At 43.0% G+C, this 21,319-nt stretch overlaps 2 protein-coding genes across 4 annotated transcripts in view; one reads left to right on the top strand and one right to left on the bottom strand.

Annotated features, from left to right (window-relative positions):
- Positions 1–18,481, bottom strand: part of LOC110160439 (interacts with SUPT6H, CTD assembly factor 1) — a 31,939-nt gene extending 13,458 nt beyond the window's left edge. Inside the window, 10 exon segments of the mRNA XM_055166589.1 lie at positions 1,207–1,336; positions 4,049–4,131; positions 4,332–4,482; positions 6,827–6,933; positions 8,983–9,040; positions 10,016–10,217; positions 12,376–12,441; positions 14,762–15,455; positions 15,579–15,661; positions 18,267–18,481. Coding sequence (XP_055022564.1) covers positions 1,207–1,336; positions 4,049–4,131; positions 4,332–4,482; positions 6,827–6,933; positions 8,983–9,040; positions 10,016–10,217; positions 12,376–12,441; positions 14,762–15,455; positions 15,579–15,661; positions 18,267–18,309 — 1,617 coding nt within the window. The 5' untranslated portion in view covers positions 18,310–18,481.
- Positions 18,482–19,449: 968 nt separating this feature from the next.
- Positions 19,450–21,319, top strand: part of wdr74 (WD repeat domain 74) — an 8,298-nt gene continuing 6,428 nt past the window's right edge. Inside the window, exons 1-3 of one of the 3 annotated variants that reach the window (XM_020925055.2) lie at positions 19,450–19,510; positions 19,723–20,105; positions 20,824–21,037. In XM_020925055.2, the coding sequence (XP_020780714.2) occupies positions 19,726–20,105; positions 20,824–21,037 (594 nt within the window). In that variant the 5' untranslated portion in view covers positions 19,450–19,510; positions 19,723–19,725. The other 2 variants (XM_055166618.1, XM_055166619.1) reach the window with 2 other exon arrangements.

The raw sequence follows: 21,319 nt of genomic DNA, 5'->3' as shown, positions 1-21,319 counted from the left end.
TTCCCGTTTACGTGACTTCAGTGACTGTGATGCTGGACTGAACCAGGACTGATCCAGGTCCGGGACCAGACCAGGACCAGAGCGGAACCAGTGTGGACTCTGGGCTTTGACTCTGAGCCTGCCCTGCCGTGGGCTCTGAGCCTCCGGTCTCGCTCTCAGTCCCGCTCTGGTCTCGCTCTGGTCCTGGTCTCAGTCCCGCTCTGTCCTGGTCTCAGTCCCGCTCTGGTCCTGGTCTCAGTCCCGCTCTGGTCTCGCTCTGGTCTTGGTCTCAGTCGGTCTGTGTGATGTACGGGACTGGGGACAGTCTGGTACTTAAAATGTTTTAATGCCAAATAAAATCTCTCCAGCACAAATGATTCATGACAGTCTTTACACTCATATTTAGTTTGTGGGACTGTAGTTTATCATCCCACCCGCCCGCTCCCGCCTCGTGTCGTCCCGCTCCCGCCTCGTGTCGTCCCGCTCCCGCCTCGTGTCGTCCCGCTCCCGCCCGCGCCCACAGTGAGTTTTCAAAATCTGCTTCGGGTCCTGCAGGTCCCTCAGTGCAGGGTCTAGTCTGAACGTCGATGCAGGGACGCGTGCGTCTGTACCTCCCGCAGGGACGCGTGCGTCTGTACCTCCCGCAGGGACACGTGCGTCTGTACACGTGCGTCTGTACCTCCCGCAGGGACACGTGCGTCTGTACACGTGCGTCTGTACCTCCCGCAGGGACACGTGCGTCTGTACCTCCCGCAGTGACACGTGCGTCTGTACACGTGCGTCTGTACACGTGCGTCTGTACACGTGCGTCTGTACCTCCTGCAGTGACACGTGTGTCTGTACCTCCCGCAGTGACACGTGTGTCTGTACACGTGTGTCTGTACACATGTGTCTGTACACGTGTGTCTGTACACGTGCGTCTGTACCTCCCGCAGTGACACGTGCGTCTGTACCTCCCGCAGTGACACGTGTGTCTGTACACGTGTGTCTGTACCTCCCGCAGTGACACGTGTGTCTGTACACGTGTGTCTGTACACATGTGTCTGTACACGTGTGTCTGTACCTCCCGCAGTAACACGTGTGTCTGTACACGTGTGTCTGTACCTCCCGCAGTGACACGTGTGTCTGTACACGTGCGTCTGTACCTCCCGCAGGGACACGTGCGTCTGTACCTCCCGCAGTGACACGTGTGTCTGTACACGTGCGTCTGTACACGTGTGTCTGTACCTCCTGCAGGATCCGGAGCAGCTCCTCTCTGATCCGGAGCGCAGGCAGGGATTTGTCGGGCAGAGGACTGATCCACTCTTTAATGGCCGACATCACGCCGCTGTCGATGAACGTCTCCTTTAAGTCCTGTCTAAAACACACAGAGGAGAAGTGTTTGCTCAAGAGCACAACGACAGCTTCAGAAACAGCCTGTGTATTGGTTTTCCCAGTGTATTTGAGCAAAATGTGTCTTGCCTCAAAATAAGCACACTGTGTTCTGTCTGCATCTAATTCTAAAGCCTTTATAATCCGAAAAGCAGGAAGTGTGCAGTTAGTATGCTAGTAGCTTAATAATTTTACAGTAAACTCAGAGGCGACCTGGTTATCCATGTGCTGTTAGGTTGTCAATCAAACTCCCTATGTTTCTAGAGTAACTGACTCCGGCGCACTGACAAAACTGGGAGGACGAGCGTGATTTTTTTAAATTTTTTATTTTCTTTAAATCAAAGTCTGTGTTTTAGTAAAATGAGTACCGTATTTTTCGGACTATAAAGGGCACTTAAAATCCTTTCATTTTCTCAAAAATCAACAGTGCTTTATAATCCAGTGCTCTTACTGACATCGAAACGATTCTCTGTGATACACAGCACTTAAAAACCTGTCAAAATGTACGACTTTGGTAAACGACGAAGCCGCGATGCTTGATAGATTGTCGGAACATTACGGCTGCTGTACTCAGGAGCCTCGCGGAGTAAATCCCAGTTTATGGTCCTTAGTCTGAAAGGAGCTGAAGCGCATCAGACGCACCAGGAGCGAGGCGTTTTTATCAGCTCTTATAGTTTATACAAATGAGTCATGTAGTTTTAAGTTTCGTTTCTATAAAACATAAACAAATTTGTCAAAGCTGCATTAAACACATTATTACTCAATGAATATTTAAGTTGTTTTTTTTTTATTTCCTATGTGGACGACTCAAATGCTCCATCCACATTCACATTCATAAACCATATTCACTAAAACAGAGACAACGCCGAGCAAAGTACACCACGATCTGTGTCGTCTGTTTGTTTCGCTTAATGTGCCTCATAATCCGGTGCGACTTATGTATGAAAATATTCAACATCATTGATATTGCGCCTTATAGTCCGAAAAATACGGTAGTCGAACCTGTCATCAGCACACAAACTAGTCCAGACCTGGGCATTGTCCAGCTCCACATTCAGTCCTTTGGTCGATTCTGACCAGAACGTTTAAGCTCAGTTTGGAATTAGAAAATAAACATATTTGACCATTTGACCTCATGCGTGGACAAAAGCTGCATCGTTTTTATTTTAGAGGTGTTTTTAATGACATTTTTTGTAATGCAACCTCACTTTTTCATTGCCGTCATAACTAGTGATGTGTCGTCCGTGTCGATTAATCCAGAAAGTCTTTGGTGAAGCGTATCGAGGTTTTTATCGGTGACGTACGTGGTGACATTCGAAGCCTCGTGAACCGTCCGAACCATATGACCGCTTCAGGAAGTGGTTCGCGGATTTGGCGCGATTCAAAACATAAGGGCCAAGAAACACAACGGATTCACCCCAAACATTTTGTGGTGTTGGGTTATTGCGAGTTTGGGACATTCTGTTTGAGAAAAAAATTATATTTTCCCCTGTTTGGAAACATTTTGAGCTGATATCTCCTAATAAGGTTTATAGTAATAATGACGTCATAAAATAAACATTATTACTAAATACACAAATTTGACAACACACTGTTTCCCCCGGTCTAATATATTTCTTGTAAAAAATTAAAATAAAATAAATAAATCAGGTGAAGTGTCTACTTTTTCTTTTAACCTGACCATTAAATCATGAACACAGACTCTTATCACACTTCAAATATTTAATGGTTCATTTGTTCAATATAAATCTTTCCATCAGAACCTCGATGATCATGTTGATTGTTTTATTTTCACTCTGCCTGTTATATATTTTTTAGACACTTGATGTCGCTGTGGAGCAAATGAAACACCTTGAAGCGTCGGCTCAAGAGTCGAGTAAACAGGCGAGTTTCATTGTTGACAAAAACGAGCGTTTCATGCTGGGAATTATTTTGGTCGGCGGCAAGAAACACTAATTCAACATGACGGACGGAGAGAGAAAGCACGTAAAGTGTATTGATCCCGGTTATTGATCCACTCTAACAGCAGAGGACCCAAGACCATTTGACCACAAATTGGTCATAAACATCGACGGACGACAAATCACCTTTTCAACCCCGACAGAGTCTGGACCAAACCACATTTCTGGTCAGAATCTCCAACTACCTGGACAAATATTCACTTGGGCGACATCCACAATGACTTGGTGGAAACTCCTGGGCCATTCACAGCAGAAAAGATGAAAACCTCCAAGAGTCTGGATGTGTTGTTGAACTTGTTGAGTCCACGGTTTGTTAGGATCTTCTACGTTTGCTCTGCGGATGTTTGAAAGTCGTTTAATTCACCGTTAGTGGTTCTTTTCACTCAGAATACGAAAAAGACATTTTCCTTCTTCCGTGTTTCTATTTGTGCATCTGATAATGCAGCAGGAATTTACCATTATCGGGGAGAAATACGCGAGGTTACACACTGTGTTTGACGCTACCGTGTTTCTTGCCTCCGACCAAAATATTTCCCAGCAGCAACGCAGACTTTTAATAACAATGACGTCAGCTGAAACTCGACTGTTAGATGGAACGCTTCAGTGCTTCATGGGGCTTCATCTCCACATCACTAGTCATAAACATAACAAACTCTTCAAAGCTTTTTGCCCTCCCTCCACAATATTTTCTGTCAAAATAATTTCCCACCCCTGAACTAGAAGGATTCTGCTCTTACTTCTTGAGATGCATGACGACTTGTGGCAGGAGCGTGAGTTTCTTCAGAGCAGGTTTCTTCTGACTGTTCAGTGTCCGATCCTCCTGGAAAAAAAAGAAAAAAAAAAAAGTTAAATAAGAAATCTCCCAAAGTCAGATCCACAAATGTTTTTTTTTTTCCCCATTTCTACTTTTATTTCAGTGACAAGATACATTCTGCTGCTGTATTTCTCAAAGCCAGCGCCACATCTGGGAGGGCATCTGACACACAGGACTCGAGGAGCGTGGGAGGGCATCGGGCTCACCTCGGCGGCCTCGTTCATCTTGTTGATCATGGCGCTGACCACGTCGTCGGCGTCGCTGATGAACGTTCCCCCGTCGCGGTGTTTCCGTCTCTTGCTGTTCATGGCTTTTCTCTTCGCCAGCATGATGTCAAAGTCCGACATGAAACTGGTGCTGGAAACAAAAAAACGCAGACTCAATAAAAGCTGCGCTGTGTCACTTTTCACCTGCCTGTTTCTACGGATACGTCATCGCTCTGCCTGGAACGGTCCACACTTCAAATTTGGGGGTCCTCTTTTAGTATAAATAGGTAGACGGTGTAATTCTGCGCCCTAAAACCCTAAAAACTTTTTCACAACAACCTGAAGTGTCCCGCTGTAGATTTGTGGAACTTTCGGTTAATGTTTTTCTGTGTAAATGTGTCATATTCTTCATAAATCTGCCCCATCACCAAATCTTCAACCAACAAACTCCACAAAGGAGAAACATTCTAACATGAACAATTTATCCACAACGATCAAGAGAAGAAAGAACAAAACTTAAAGGAAACAACGACGACACATTAGTCACACAACAAACTCAACTCATGTTCTGATCCTGAAGAAAACAGAAGGAACTTGTTCACTCAGACTCATTCTACTATTGATGTGGATTTTTTTTTAGCCAGTCTGACGCCACCTAGTGCCTCTGCTCGATTTCATTTCTCTCCAGAGACTAGGTCACAAATCAGAATACACAAGTCCAGGAGTGTCACACCCGTTTTGGTCCGGGGATCGTGTCCAACCTACTTTGATCCCAAAGTGTCCGGATCAGAAAATTCATGTCATATAAACCCCCAAAAATAAGAATAAGTCCAAATATTTGTGCAGAGAAACACAAATCTATTATTACAGAAATGAAGAGCTCTTTCTTTTACAAAATATTATGATATTATGAACAACATGAAACTAAGAAAAATGCAATTTCAACACAATGTTTTAACATGTTTTAACTCTCTGAAAGTCCGTTGCTGTCGCTGTTTTCCACTTTATAATCAACTTCATCATCACTTTGAAATCTATAAAAGTCACTTTCTCTAAACGTATCCATAAAATACATCCGCTCCTCATTATTTCTAAAATTGCGCGCCGCGATCTTTCCATTGCTCGTGTTTCGTGTTGTGTTTTTTTTCTGGAAGCTACAATCGTCACTACTTCGATTAACTTCGGAAAAAAAAAATGCCAAAAACATATCCTTGTATCCTGTTGGTCAGTCTAGTGTGGGTTGTAGTGGCCCCGACCAATCACAGCCTCTGTTTACATGTGAAAAACCGAACTGTTTCTAATGGTCGTCAAATCACGTCTTTAGTGAAACAGTGGACTTGTTTGCATTTCATAGAATTTAATCATGTTTTTTTTTTGCTCCTGAAACTTGGATCTTTTAGTCTCTACAAGTGCATCAACATCAGACACCGTGTCCTGAGGAGCTGTTAACTTCAGAATGTCATTCAAGTGTTTGCGTTTTAGTTTTGAGCGCAGATTTGTTTTATTAATGTTCATTACAGAGAAAACCTGCTCACAAATATAGTAACTGTAAATCTATTATTTCTAGTTGCAGGTCTGCGGCACATCAGAGGGTTTGACTGTGAACCGTGTGCGAAACATTGCAAATTCTGTCTTTAGGTTTTAAAACATAATTAAAACATTTGAGTAGAAAATCGGACGAGGGCCAGATTAAAGGTCTCGGAGGGCCGGACGTTTGACACCCCTACACTAGACGTTTTACAAGAACCCCGGAAGTTGTAGACCGCGCTCCGGCCAATCAGCTGTGAGCGGTGAAGCCGTGACGTCAAACTCGTGGCGTCTGTCTGGGTCCCTTTGGTAAACAAAGCGTCGAGATGGATGTAGACGAAGACAGACATTCTGTGTTGGCAACGACTGATTCCCGAGATTAAGGATTTTCACTCTTCACTTGTTTTGGTGCGTTACATACGTCAGGACCAAATAACAGCAATTGGTTAAATAAAAAAAGCACCCGCCCACCGTCAAGTGAACGAATTCTAACGCTGCGAGGTCAGACGAATCAGGCTGGTCGATATTTGCATAGACAGAGAGATTTGTGCAGTTTAAATGTTCGACATCTCTAGGATCATAACATGAGTTTAGTTTCTTGTGTGACTAATGTGTGGTCATTGTTCTTCCTTTAAGTTTTGCTCTTTCTTCTCTTGATAGTTGTGGATAAATTGTTCATGGAAGAATGTTTATCCTTTGTGGAGTTTGTTTGCTTCATAAATCGGCCCAATCACCAAATCTACAGACATTCTGACACAGACAATCATGAACTGGAAATTCCCCAAATGTACAGGGCCAAAACAAAAAAGTCTATTGTTTAACTGTTACGACCAGAGGATGTTTTCACAGCTTGAAACCTACAGAGCCGCCTGTCGCTGTGGTTAAAGTTCTAGTTCTGGTTCTGGTTCTAGAAATACTGACTCCTGGTGCAGAACTGGGGTTGTGGTTCGAGTTGTGGTTATACTGACTCTTGTCCGCTGCGGTCGACTCCTTCGTCTGAGTCCGAGTCGTCTTGTTGTTGTTGCGTTTGTGGAGTTTCCTTCTTCTCCTGCTCCAGATCCTCCTGGTTAAAGCCCTGAACAACACACACACACACACACACATATTATTAGGGCCCCCCGTATTGCTCGATCTCAAGTTTCAATTTGATCTTCTTCCAATTTAATTTAAAAAAGGTCAGTGTTTCAGGGTCACTACAGTTTTTATTTCATGTTGAAAGGACAATAATTCTGGAGAAATTCACATTTAAAAGCTGGATTGAGTTTGTAGAGTACAGTATATTAAACCTAAAAGCAGGGTTGGGCGATATGGGGGAAAAAAGAAAAAAAAAAAATCAGGATTTATTTTTCACTTCCATCTTCTTCCATGTTACTGAACACATGGGCAGGTGTTAAAAGCTGGGTGTGGGGTGGAGGGTGATCACTACAGTTTTTATCTCGTGTCGACAGGACCAATAATCCTGGAGAAATCCACATTTAACTCTTTCCCCCCCGGACGCCGACTAGGAACAACCCATACATGTGTTACTAGGGCTAAACTTAGAGCATCACTGCATAAAAGAAAACAGACTTCCACCAGTGATTATAAATTAATTTTACACTCATGAACTTAATTGTAACACAGACATATTTGTATCTCTGGAAACTTCAGACTCTGAACTCTTCATTTCTGGATGTTTAAATGTGATTCAACTCATTTACAGGTTTATAACAACTCACTGAAAATGAGAGTTTACCTGCTCAGGTGCAAAATCGAAAACAAAAAACTACATTCAGCTTCTGATATCTGCATGTTCTGAGTACTGTATTCGTAAAAAAATTAAAAAATATACTTTGTCAAAGTATTTAAACAGATTTCATATCACCAGATACAGTAGAGCCAAGTGTTCACCTGTTTTTACCTGTTGTTCACCTGTGTGCACCTAATTCATTTTTTCCATTTAGCTTATTCAACTTATTTAATTTATTCAACTCATTTAGCTTATTATAATATAATAATAAAACTCTTCCCCGTCAGTGTGTGTCCAGTATTTGTCATCTTGGTTATTTTCTCGTGTGCAGAGCTCCACATAAGTGTTTTTTTCTGTAGTGATTCTGTTATACGTCGCATCTTGGAAAAAAAGACTCAAATATTTTAAAGGACTCGCCTGAGCAACATCCAGATTTCAGAGCAATTTTGGTTCATAATCGAGTATAAAGCCTTGATAGTTTGTTTGGACATCGCAGGATCCACACAGACGCATCAGCTGCTTTCTCACCATCGTAAGATTCACTCTCTGTAAGTCCGTCACTGTCGCCGTTTTCCACTTTATATTCAACTTCATCATCACTTTGAAATCAATAAAAGTCACTTTCTCTAAATTTATCCATAAAATACGTCCGCTCCTCATTATTTCTAAAACTGTGCGCCGCAGCGCCGCGATCTTTCCATTGCACGTGTTTCGTGTTGTGTTTTTTCCGGAAGCTTCAATCGTCATTACTTTGATTAACTTCGGAAAAAAATCTGCGAAAACATATCCTTGAATCCTATTGGTCAGTCTAGTGTGGGTTGTAGTGGCTCCACCAATCACAGTCTCTGTTTAAATGTGAAAAACCGAACCATTTCTAAAGGTCGTCAAATCACGTCTTTAGTGAAACAGTGGAGGAGTCAGAAGTCGTCATTAAGGAAACAGACAAATGTCGTCTTCATGGGGGAAAGAGTTAAAGTTGAAAGCATTTGGATAATATATTAAAGCTAAATTACGGTTGGCAACAGAAACATGTGCGATGTCCGTGCGCTAAATCTGGACTTGAGCATTATTTTCTCACTGTTTATGAGTGAAGCTTTACTTTTCGTAACTTGGATTATCATGACAAGAAGCAGAAGAGGAGAGAAAGAGGAGACGGGGAGCGGGACACACAGACAGAGGGAAGGAGACACTGGACTTTTACTCAAATTGTGCAGATTTATGTCAAAGCTTGTGAAACGTGGCTGTGGCTCTGATGCTTTTGACGCTGTCACTGCCACACGACCGGCGGCTCTCGACTCGACTGAAACGCGCTGGCCTCATCGTGGAGGTCGCGGCCCGTCGCTGTCGGCATCTGTGGGACATGTGATTCTTCACAGAGAACAGACGTAAACTCACAGTGAACTCCTCCTCTTCCTCGTCTCCAGACTCTCCAAAGATGTCAGCGATCATCTTCCTGAACAAACAACACCACAGGTGAGAGACAGGTGAGAGACACAGGTGAGAGAGACAGGTGAGAGAGAGACAGGTGAGAGACAGGTGAGAGACAGGTGAGAGACAGGTGAGAGACAGGTGAGAGACACAGGTGAGAGACACAGGTGAGAGACACAGGTGAGAGACACAGGTGAGAGACAGGTGAGAGACACAGGTGAGAGACACAGGTGAGAGACACAGGTGAGAGACAGGTGAGAGACAGGTGACAGACAGGTGAGAGACAGACAGGTGAGAGACACAGGTGAGAGACACAGGTGAGAGACACAGGTGAGAGAGACAGGTGAGAGACAGGTGAGAGACACAGGTGAGAGACACAGGTGAGAGACAGGTGAGACAGGTGAGAGACAGGTGAGAGACAGGTGACAGGTGAGAGACACAGGTGAGAGACACAGGTGAGAGACAGGTGAGAGACAGGAGAGACAGGTGAGAGACAGACAGGTGAGAGACAGGTGAGAGACAGGTGTGAGAGACACAGACAGGTGAGAGACAGACAGGTGAGAGACAGACAGGTGAGAGACAGGTGACAGACAGGTGAGAGACACAGGTGAGAGACAGGTGAGAGACAGACAGGTGAGAGACAGGTGAGAGGGACAGACAGGTGAGAGACAGGTGAGAGACAGGTGAGAGACAGGTGAGAGACAGGTGACAGGTGAGAGACAGGTGAGAGACAGGTGAGAGACAGGTGAGAGACAGGTGAGAGGGACAGGTGAGAGACAGGTGAGAGGGACAGACAGGTGAGAGGGACAGACAGGTGAGAGGGACAGACAGGTGAGAGACAGGTGAGAGACAGGTGAGAGACAGGTGAGAGGGACAGACAGGTGAGAGACAGGACAGGTGAGAGACAGGTGAGAGGGACAGACAGGTGAGAGGGACAGACAGGTGAGAGGGACAGACATCCCTGTCTCTCTCTCTCTTTCTCTCAGTACGTGTCACTCACTCCTCTTCGTCGCCGGAGTCGCTGTCGCTCCCGAACAGAGCCTTCTCGTCCTTCTTCACCTCCGTCTTGGGCTCCTCCTCTTCCTCGTCCTCGCTCGCCGACCCGAGCTCGCGCAGTTTCGCCGCCAGAGATTTGTCGGGTCCGGCGGCGGAGGAGGCGGAGTCGGAGTCGTCGCCGTCGGACACGGCCCTGCTCCTCTTCACTGCCGCCGAACACAACACAGACACTTTATTTTCACTTTTACATTTATGTTTATATTATTCTTTCTATTTTTGGTGCTTATTTTATTTATTATCACCTTTAATATTTAGTGATTTTAGTTTTTTAGGTCCTGAATCACATGAAACTGACTCTTCTGAGCTTTAAGTCGTGTTCTGATGTCGTTTACTCCTCACAAACGGAGCTGGACTTGTGTTTTGTTTCATTCACACGTGTTTGAGCAACACTCTGTTCCACCTTGTGATGTCATGAAGTGGTAGTTCTCAAGTGAACAGCTCCTTTTTTTTACCAACCAGGTCTGAACCAGAACTAAATCAGGACTAAACCAGGTCTAAACCAGAACTAAAATCAGTATTGAACCAGTATTGAATCAGTATTGAACCAGGACTAAACCAGGACTAAACCAGGTCTAAACCAGGTCTAAACCAGGTCTAAAGCAGAACAGGACTAAACCAGGTCTAAACCAGGTCTAAACCAGGACTAAAGTAGGACTAAAGCAGGACTAAAGCAGGACTAAACCAGAACAGGACTAAACCAGGTCTAACCCAGGTCTAACCCAGGACTAACCCAGGACTAACCCAGGACTAAACCAGGACTGACCCAGGACTGACTGACCCAGGACTAACCCAGGACTAACCCAGGACTAACCCAGGACTAAACCAGGTCTAAACCGGGTCTAACAACTACCTTTTCCCTTTAGTTCAGTCGAGATCATAAGAGAAACTTCCAGGACTGAAATGACCCAGACGATCCTAGTGAAGGTGTGTGGAGTTTAAAAACAGAGCGGAGCACTTCCTGTGACATCACAAGGTGGAACGGAGTGTTTTTTTTGTTCAGTTGCTGCACGGTTTGTGTGTTAAACATGTGAGAAAGAAACAAAACACAGCTCCAGGTTTGTTTGTGATGAGAAAACGACATTAGATCGACCTGATCAGAAAACAGAGTCACGTTGGCCTAGGGCTGGGCGATATGGATCAAAAAATATATCTCGATATATTTTGCTATATCTCGATATACGATATATATCTCGATATATGTTCAAGAAAAAATAACCCCCTAAAACTGAAAAAACTGCAAAAACAAATCTTCCAAATTCCACAAGGTCCTTTTTTTTTTAACTGAAGTGTAAGAGGTCGACAGTTCATACAGGAACATTTAAGATTACAAAAAAACCTAATTACATAAATAATAATTTTACTGTAAAATAAAAGAAATAATACATATTTTCTTCTTTTCATTCATAAATAAAACAACTCAACACAAGTTCATCTTTGCATTAACTCTGTTATCCAGACCATAATCATAAACATGGGCTCATTTAGCAGAAGAAGCTCAGGATGTTCCTTATTTTAACAGACACATGTTATTAACCAGCAGTGAGGAGCTCTGAGGTTTAATCCCACAATCCACTGCAGATCAAACCCAACGTTTCCAAACACTATTGTACAAGTGACACTGCAGCAGATTATTCATTAAAATATTCTGCATAAATAAACTTTACATTGCTAAACTTTACAATATATAAAGCATAACGACTCTAAAGCCACATCAGCCCGTTTGAGATAATAATTTTGTTTTGCGCACGTGTGTTTACATTTTACAGAAACGAAACTTAAGCGCATGACTCATTTGCATAAACAGCACGTCTCATGCAGCTCAGCTCGTTTAGCTTCTTTCGGACTAAAGGACGCGACTCGATGGAACATGAGGATGTGCTGCTGATAGTTTTGTCTGTAAATGGTGGAAAAGGTTCGTGGTGCTTGAAGTTTTTCACTGGCACCAACTTTCGGCGTTCACGGCGACAGTGACGAGTGAAGGAGACACGAGCGAACAAAATCAGGGAGGCGGAGGCGACGAGAGAGAAGGTAAACAAGCGAAGCGGCGAAATCAGAACTGAATATAAGCATTATATCGATATATATGATATGTCAGAATTCATATCGAGTTTAAAAACTATCTCGATATATTTAAAATATCGATATATCGCCCACCCCTACGTTGGCCCTTTTTAAAATCATAACATCTGAACAAAACTCAGCTCCAGAGCCGTTTTTGTTGAGGACACTAGAACAGGGACACAGACCGGAGACAGTTTTGCTGAATATCGTTTCAACCCAAATCCAAAACCAGCTCCAGCTCACCGGGTTTGTCCGTCTTTTCCTCCTCCTCGTCTTCGCTGTCCGACAAAATGGCCTTTTTCCTTTTAACTGGAAAAAAACAAAACAAAAACGTGAACGATAAGTAAGTAATGGTGCAATATGTTGTGGGTTTAATGTTTCACAGTTTGGCATTAAACCTTTTTATCTCCACGGAGACCAAACCGAACCATGTCACAGGTCAGATCTGTGGAGAGGCGACCCCGCTCACAGTCACAGTGTTTGTTTTTCTAAGTATTTTTCAGTCTATAAAACCACCTGTGATTGAATAAATGTTTTGAAAACTTACACTTAAAATTTCAGCAACTGACATTCACAACAATTCATAAAAATAGTTCAAGCATCTTTTTTTTCAAAGTTAAAAAAATTCAAAGTGAGAAATTCCATGGCGATCGGAAAATATTTGTGCTAAATATTTAAAAGGTGATTTATTTATTTATTTTTTTAATTTCGAAACATATTGAAAAAGTAAACTTAAAATTTCAGCAGGTAAAATTCAGAATAAAAATAATTCAAACATCTTTTTTGAGAGTTAAAAAATTCATCAGCAATCGTAAAATATTTCTGCCAAATATTTAAAAGCTGATTTATTTATTTTTTTTGAAATATACTGAAAAAGTATACTTCAAATTTCAACAACTAAAATTCAGAATAAAAATAATTCAAACATGTTTTTTCAGAGTTAAAAAATTCTACGACAATCTGAAAATATTTGCGCCGATTATTTAAAAGCTGAAATTTTATTCTGAATTTGAAACATATTGAAAAAGTACACTGAAAATTTCAATAACTAAAATTCAGAATGAAAAATAATTCAAACATCTTTTTTCAGAGTTAAAAAATTCATCGATTGGAAAATATTTGCGCTGAATTTAAAAGCTGATTTTTTTAAAATTTGAAACATATTGAAAAAGTATACTTAAAATTTCAACAACTAAAATTCAGAATAAAAATAATTCAAACATGCTTTTTCAGAGTTAAAAATTCTACGACAATCTGAAAATATTTGCGGTGATTATTTAAAAGCTGAAATTTTATTCTGAATTTGAAACATATTGAAAAAGTATACTGAAAATTTCAGCAACTAAAATTCAGAATAAAAAATAATTCAAACATCTTTTTTCAGAGTTAAAAAATTCAGCAACCGGAAAATATCTGTGCTGAATATTTAAAAGGTGATTTATTTATTTTTTATTTGAAACATACTGAAAAAGTATAATTAAAATTTCAATAACTAAAATTCAGAATAAAAATAATTCAAACATGTTTTTTCAGAGTTAAAAAAATTCTACAACAAACTGAAAATATTTGCGCTGAATATTTAAAAGCAGATTTTTTTTTTTTGAAACATATTGAAAAAGTATAATTAAAATTTCAACAACTAAAATTCTGAATAAAAATAATTCAAAGTTTTTCAGAGTTAAAAAAATCAGCAACTACAAAATATCTGTGCTGAATATTTAAAAGGTGATTTATTTATTTTTTTAAATTTGAAACATATTGACTTAAAATTTCAACAACTAAAATTCAGAATAAGAGTTAAAGAATTCTACGACAATCTGAAAATATTTGTGCTGAATATTTAAAAGCTGAAATTTTATTCTGAATTTGAAACATTTTGAAAAAGTACACTTAAAATTTCAGCAGGTAAAATTCAGAATAAAAATAATTCAAACATCTTTTTTGAGAGTTAAAAAATTCAGCAACCATAAAATATTTGTGCTAAATATTTAAAAGGTGATTTATAAATTTTTTTTTTCATTTGAAACATATTGAAAAAGTATACTTAAAATTTCAACAAATAAAATTCTAAATAAAAATAATTCAAACATGTTTTTTCAGAGTTAAAAAATTCAGCAATTGGAAAATATTTGCGCTGAATATTTAAAAATTGATTTTTTTTTTCCTTTGAAACATATTGAAAAAGTATAATAAAAATTTCAACAACTAAAATTCAAAATAAGAGTTAAAAAATTCTACAACAATCTGAAAATATTTGTGCTGAATATTTAAAAGCAGATTTATTTTTTTCATTTGAAACATATTGAAAAAGTATAATTACAATTTCAACAACTAAAATTCAAAATAAGAGTTAAAAAATTCTATGACAATCTGAAAATATTTGTGCTGAATATTTAAAAGCTGATTTTTTTTAATTTTTTTTCATTTGAAACATATTGACTTAAAATTTCAACAACTAAAATTCAAAATAAGAGTTAAAAAATTCTACAACAATCTGAAAATATTTGTGCTGAATATTTAAAAGCTGATTTTATTATTATTTTTTTGCATCTAAAACATTAAAAAAAGTGGGAAATTCAGCGGGATTTTAAAATTGAAAATGTAACGGGACATAAAATCTTGCGGATACCTGGTCTGTCTTCATCGTCGCTGTCCTTCTGTCCTCCGTCTTGTTCTCCGTCGCTGTGAGCCTTCGTCCTCTCTCCCTCCTCCTCCTCGCTGTCCGACTGCATCACTCCCTTCCACTTCCCGGACTCTTTCTCTCCCTCCTCTTCTCCTCCTCCTCCTTCCCTCTCTCCCTCCTCTCCCTTCTTCTCCCTCTCCTCCTCTTCGTCGTCCGAGTCCAACAGTCTCTTTTTCTTCCTCACTCCTCCGTCCGAGTCGCTGTCGTGTTTTTCCGATTCCGAGTCGGACGCCGCTTTGTTGCCGTTCCCCGTTCCGCCGGCGCCCTCCCCGTCCCCGTCCGCGTCCGACGTGCTGCCGCGGCGGCGCTTGGGCGAGCTCGACGGCTCCCCCTCCTGGTCGGACTGGGCGCGCTTGGTCGGGGACTCGTCCTCGGAGACGCTGGACGGCCGTTTCCGCGGGGATTCCTCGTTGTTGTCGTCGTCGTCGCTCCCGCTGGCGTCGTCGCGCTCTTTCGTCTGTTCGAAGTCGCTGCTCGGGTCCCGGTCTTTGGTTTCGTTTTCGCTGTGTTCCTCCCGTTCTTTCTCCGCCTCGTTTTCGCTGTCGTCGTCCGGGTCTTTTCGCGCCGTCTCTCCGTCGGAATCGCTCATGGCTCCGCTGGTGTCCATCGGCTGAGCTGCCTCGTCGTTGCTGCCCTCATCCTGGAAAAAAAACACAAACAAAACGACAACAATTAAACGATAAGACAGAGGAGAGAGATCCAGGAGTCGAACCCACAACCTCCTGGTGAGAGGGAGGAGACGGGGCGAACCACTCTGCCGCACCTCTGACTGATGCCGGTCGCTCCTGGCGTCGTCGGCGTCGGACGGCGGGTGCTCGTCTTGGACTGGAGTTCCACCTCCGTCGTCTGGAAAACACCAAACGCAAATCAGTCGGAAAATAATGAGGCAGAGGAGAAAGTCAGAGGAGGAGAGGGTCAGAGGAGAAGAGGAGAAGAAGAGAAGAGGAGAAGAAGAGAGGGTCAGAGGAGAAGAGGAGAAGAAGAGAGGGTCAGAGGAGAAGAGGAGGAGGAGGAGGAGAAGGTCCGAGGAGCAAAGGAGGAGAAGAGAGGGTCAGAAGAGCAGAGGAGGAGAGGATCATGGGTCAGAGGAGAAGGTCAGAGGAGAAGGTCAAGAGGAGAGGGTCAGAGGAGAAGAGGGTCAGAGGAGAAGGTCAGAGGAGAGAGAGGGTCAGAGGAGAAGAGAAAAGGGTAATGGGTCAGAGGAGGAGAAGAGAGGGTCAGAGGAGGAGAAGAGAGGGTCAGAGGAGGAGAAGAGAGGGTCAGAAGAGCAGAGGAGGAGAGGATCATGGGTCAGAGAAGAAGAGGAGAAGGTCAGAGGAGAAGAGGGTCAGAGGAGAAGAGAGAGAGGGTCAGAGGAGAAGAGGAGAGGGTCACATGAGAAGAGGAGAGGGTCAGAAGAGCAGAGGAGTAAGTCCCTCTGGCTGGAAAACAGGCCGCTCATCCTTCCTAAATCAGAATCCTCGTTTATCCTCAACACTTCACATCATTTAAAACCTTGATGTAAAACCTGATGTAGTCCCGGTTTCAAGCCTGAGTAGACACTCGAGCCAGTCCTCTCCTCCTCTACTGAATCCGTAGAGACCTGATGTAGTCCCGGTTTAGACCTGATGTAGTCCCGGTTTAGACCTGATGTAGTCCCGGTTTAGACCTGATGTAGTCCCGGTTTAGACCTGATGTAGTCCCGATTTAGTCTTGGTTTAGACCTGATGTAGTTTAGACCTGATGTAGTCCTGGTTTAGGCTTAGTTTAGTCCTGGTTTAGACCTGATGTATTCCTGGTTTAGACTTAGTTTAGTCCCATTTGAGTCTAGGTTTAGTCCTGGTGTAGTCCTGGTTTAATCTTACTTTAGTCCTGGTTTAGGCGTAGTTTAGTTCTGTTTTAGACCTGATGTAGTCCTGGTTTAGACCTGATGTAGTCCTGGTTTTAGACCTGATGTAGTCCCGGTTTTAGACCTGATGTAGTCCCGGTTTAGACCTGATGTAGTCCCGGTTTAGACCTGATGTAGTCCCGGTTTAGTCTTGGTTTTAGACCTGATGTAGTTTAGACCTGATGTTAGTCCTGGTTTAGGCTTAGTTTAGTCCTGGTTTAGACCTGATGTAGTCCTGGTTTAGGCTTAGTTTAGTCCCATTTGAGTCTAGGTTTAGTCCTGGTGTAGTCCTGGTTTAATCTTACTTTAGTCCTGGTTTAGGCGTAGTTTAGTTCTGTTTTAGACCTGATGTAGTCCTGGTTTAGACCTGATGTAGTCCTGGTTTAGACCTGATGTAGTCCTGGTTTAGACCTGATGTAGTCCTGGTTTAGACCTGATGTAGTCCCGGTTTAGACCTGATGTAGTCCTGGTTTAGACCTGATGTAGTCCCGGTTTAGACCTGATGTAGTCCCGGTTTAGACCTGATGTAGTCCTGGTTTAATCTTACTTTAGTCCTGGTTTAGTCTTAGTTTAGTACTGGTTTAGACCTGATGTATTCCTGGCTTAGTTTAGTCCCGTTTTAGTCTAGGTTTAGTCCCGTTTTAGTCTAGGTTTAGTCCCGTTTTAGTCTAGGTTTAGTCCCGTTTTAGTCTTAGTTTAGTCCCGTTTTAGTCTAGGTTTAGTCCTGGTGTAGTCCTGGTTTAGTCTTACTTTAGTCCTGGTTTAGACCTGATCCAGACTGTGCGTGGTGTTTGTGACGACTCTTTTATTAGTTTTTTTTTTTGAGGGAAACTGAAGGAGCCATTTAAAACACAAGTCTCCGGGTGAAACTTTTACCTTCATAATGTGAGAAAACAAAGAAAACCTGAACATGTAAACTCCACCGTGACTCTGTTAAAGACCAATGTTACAGGGAGTTGTGTTGTTGTGTGTGGGAGTTGTGTTGTGTGTGGGAGTTGTGTTGTGTTGTGTGGGAGTTGTGTTTGTGTTGTGTGGGAGTTGTGTTGTGTTGTGTTGTGTGTGGGAGTTGTGTTGTGTTGTGTGGGAGTTGTGTTGTGTTGTGTGGGAGTTGTGTTGTGTTGTGTGGGAGTTGTGTTGTGTTGTGTGTGTGTGTGGGAGTTGTGTTGTGTGTGTTGTGTGTGGGAGTTGTGTTGTGTTGTGTTGTGTGGGAGTTGTGTTGTGTTGTGTGGGAGTTGTGTTGTGTTGTGTGGGAGTTGAGTTGTGTTGTGTGGGAGTTGTGTTGTGTTGTGTGGGAGTTGTGTTGTGTTGTGTGGGAGTTGTGTTGTGTTGTGTGGGAGTGTTGTGTTGTGTTGTGTGGGAGTTGTTGTGTGTTTAGTTTAGCGGCTGTAGCTTCCTCCTTGTCGCACATTCCTGACGCTCACCCCGCGGTCTAAGGTTTCAACTTCGCTATTTCTGGTTCTTTCGAGAGGATCCGGTGAAATTTAAACGAATCCGTAAAAAGATCAACGTTTAAAACCTAAAGTTTGACCCTGTTGTGTGTTTTTAGCGCGCGGCTCGCACGTAAACAATACAGACGGCACGTACCGGAGTGGTTCCCGGACATAAACTCGTCCTCTTCCCCGTCCATGTGCGCACCAGCTCGGGCCCCCTTGCTCCGGGAGGCTTCGGGGACTCTCCGTGAAGTGTTAAAACCGCCGGACGAAGAAAAATGTGCTGTTTAAAGAGTAAAAACCCGAAAGAAGCTGCCTAGCTCCTGCTCCAGCTGCGGGCTCTAGATCCAAAATGGAGCCGCGTGTGTTTTGTACGCATGCGCAGCTGAACTGTCGCCTAGAATACACGTAAGACTCTTTATTATTTTCATCTTTAAAACATTTATTTAAGTAATAATAATAACTACTACTACTACTACTACTACTACTACTACTACTACTACTACTACTAATAATAATAATAATAATAATAATAATAATAATAATAATACGGTTTTATACAGCGCTTTTCACGGTAACACAAAAACGCTTCACAATAAAGTAACACTTTAGTAACACACAGACATTTATACATTTTTACATTTCATGTGGTTCTGAACATTTACAGGACGAGTGATTATTTTTGGGGAAGGATAAGAGTTTTTAATATTTTTTTTTAACGTATTCAAGTCTTTATTTATTTATTTATTTATTTATTTATTTATTTATATAGCGCTTTCACAGACATTTTCTGTCCCCAAACACGCTTTACAGAGCATTATTTAGCGTTATTCATTCAGCATTCATTCATACAGCATTATTCATTCACTCTATACCCTGGTGATGGTAAGATACTATTGTAGCCACAGCTGCCCTGGGGCACACTGACAGAGGCGCGGCTGCCATGCCACTCGGCGCCATCGGTCCCTCCGACCACCACCATCACACTCACACACACACACACACACACACACACACACACACACACACACACACACACACACACACACACACCACTTTCATACTAGGCAATGTGGGCGAAGTGTCTTGCCTAAGGACACAATGATTGAATTGACTGTATTCAAGCAACAGCCAACTACGCAATAAATAAATAAATAAATACTCACATACCCTTAAACCAAATAAAATAAAATGCGACATAAAATGCAGGGAGAGAAGTGTTATAGATATTTCCTATAGATACTGTAAGTTTTAATGCTTTTAAAATAGAGTTAGTGTTTATTTTTGTTTGTGAATAAAGTTAAAGCACAGTGTGTCGTCATCACGTAGCGACAGAAGCGTGCGGCGGATCCACGCTGGTCTCGTGTCGTGTTTTGGAGTTGACAGTTCGTTGATTCGGTTCGTTTCTCGTGTGTTCGGTGTTATTTGGTTGTTTTCTCGGTGTGTTTGGTGTGTTTCGGTTGATTTCTCGGTGTGTTTTGGTTGATTTCTCGGTGTGTTTCGGTTGATTTCTCGGTGTGTTTTCGGTTGATTTCTCGGTGTGTTTTGGTTGATTTCTCGGTGTGTTTCGGTTGATTTCTCGGTGTGCTCGGTGTTTCCCGGTGGAGCAGCAGATGTCGGGGATGGACGTGTGGCTCGGCGCGGAGACCGGGCTGCTCAAAGGCGTGAGCTTGAGCCGGAAACAGGCGGTGAACTTCGGCAGCTCGAGCCGCCTGAGCCGCGCGCAGGAGGTCCGCGCGCTGAGCTGGACCGGGCGCGGGGAGGCGGAGGTGCTCGTGGGCTCGGCGGACGGGCTCGTGCGCACGTTCAGCGCGGAGAAGGGCGCGTTCACGTCCTCGCGCCGCTGCGGGGAGCCGCACGAGGGCTGCTTCAGCGGGCTCCTCGCGCTCGGCCCCGCGCTGGCCACGTGCACGGAGAAGGGAACCGTGCGCGTGTGGAAGGAAGACTGTGACGAGCCCGTGACGGAGGTGCGCGCGGGGGAGCACGTGCACAGGTGGGTCTGGGTTTTAAGTCTAGTTTGGGTCTGAGTTTTGGGTCTGGTGTTTGGGTCTGGGTTTTAGGTCTGAGTTTTGGGTTTTAGGTCTGAGTTTGGTTTTAGGTCTGGGTCTGGGGTTTGGGTCTGGGTTTCAGTTTTAGGTCTGGGTCTGAGTTTGAGTTTGGGTCTGGGTCCAGGGTTTTGGGTCTGAGTTTGGGTCTGAGTTTGAGTTTGGGTCTGGGTCCAAGGTTTTGGGGTCCGGGTTTTGGGTCTGGATCTGGTCTAACATCAGGCCTCACGAGACTGAACAGGACCGAGGATCATAGCCCCGAACTTACAGGTGTAACTTTTTGGTTTAGTCTTGGTTTAGTCCTGTTTTAGTCCTGTTTCAGTCCTGGGTTAGACCTGGTTCAGACCTGGTTTAGTCCTGGGTTAGTCCTGATTTAGTCCTGGTTTTAGACCTAGTTTAGTCCTTGTTTTAGTCCTGGTTTAGTGTCCGGCAGTGAGTGGAATTACTGAAAAAAAAAAGGGGATATCGCCCAAAATGTGAAAACAGGAAAATCCCTCTGTGTAATCCATTTATTTCAACAAAGTAACTGTAATCCAATTACCACTCACTGAAACAGTAACTGTAACTGAATACAGTTACTCATCATTTGTACTCTGATTACTCCGGTACATGTAATCTGTTACTCCACAACACTGTTAAAACCCTTTTGCGTTTGTGTTTTTCCAGGATGCGTCAGAGTCCCGTTGCTCCTCACAGAGTGGCCACCGGGGGGAAGGAGAACCCCCTGAAGATCTGGGACCTGGAGAACCCGGACAAACCCGTGTTCAGCGCCAAAAACCTGCGCGACAACTGGCTGGACCTGAAGCAGCCCCACTGGGTCCGAGACATGGCCTTCCTCCCCGGGACCGACAAAGTGGTCACCTGCACCGGCTACCACCAGGTGAGCCCCGCCCCGCTTAGTCCTCACATGGGCTAGTCCTGGTCAGTCCTGGTTTAGTCCTGGTTTAGTCCTGGTTTAGTCTTGTCTCCTGTTTTTGTTTTGTTTTTCCATAGTACTGCAAAATGACTGAATAAACTACTACTACTGTTATTATTACAACTGTTATTACTACTACTACTACTACTGCTACTACCACTACTAATACTACTACTCCTACTACTACTATAATATTACTGCTACTACTGCTACTACTACTGCTACTACTACTGCTACTACTACTGC

Source organism: Boleophthalmus pectinirostris, unplaced genomic scaffold (genome assembly GCF_026225935.1).
Source record: "Boleophthalmus pectinirostris isolate CB_2022bp ecotype Guang Dong unplaced genomic scaffold, ASM2622593v1 HiC_scaffold_9, whole genome shotgun sequence".
Taxonomy (NCBI): Eukaryota; Metazoa; Chordata; class Actinopteri; order Gobiiformes; family Gobiidae; genus Boleophthalmus; species Boleophthalmus pectinirostris.
Note: the sequence above shows the minus strand (reverse complement) of the source record. Positions and strands in the feature narration are given on the sequence as shown.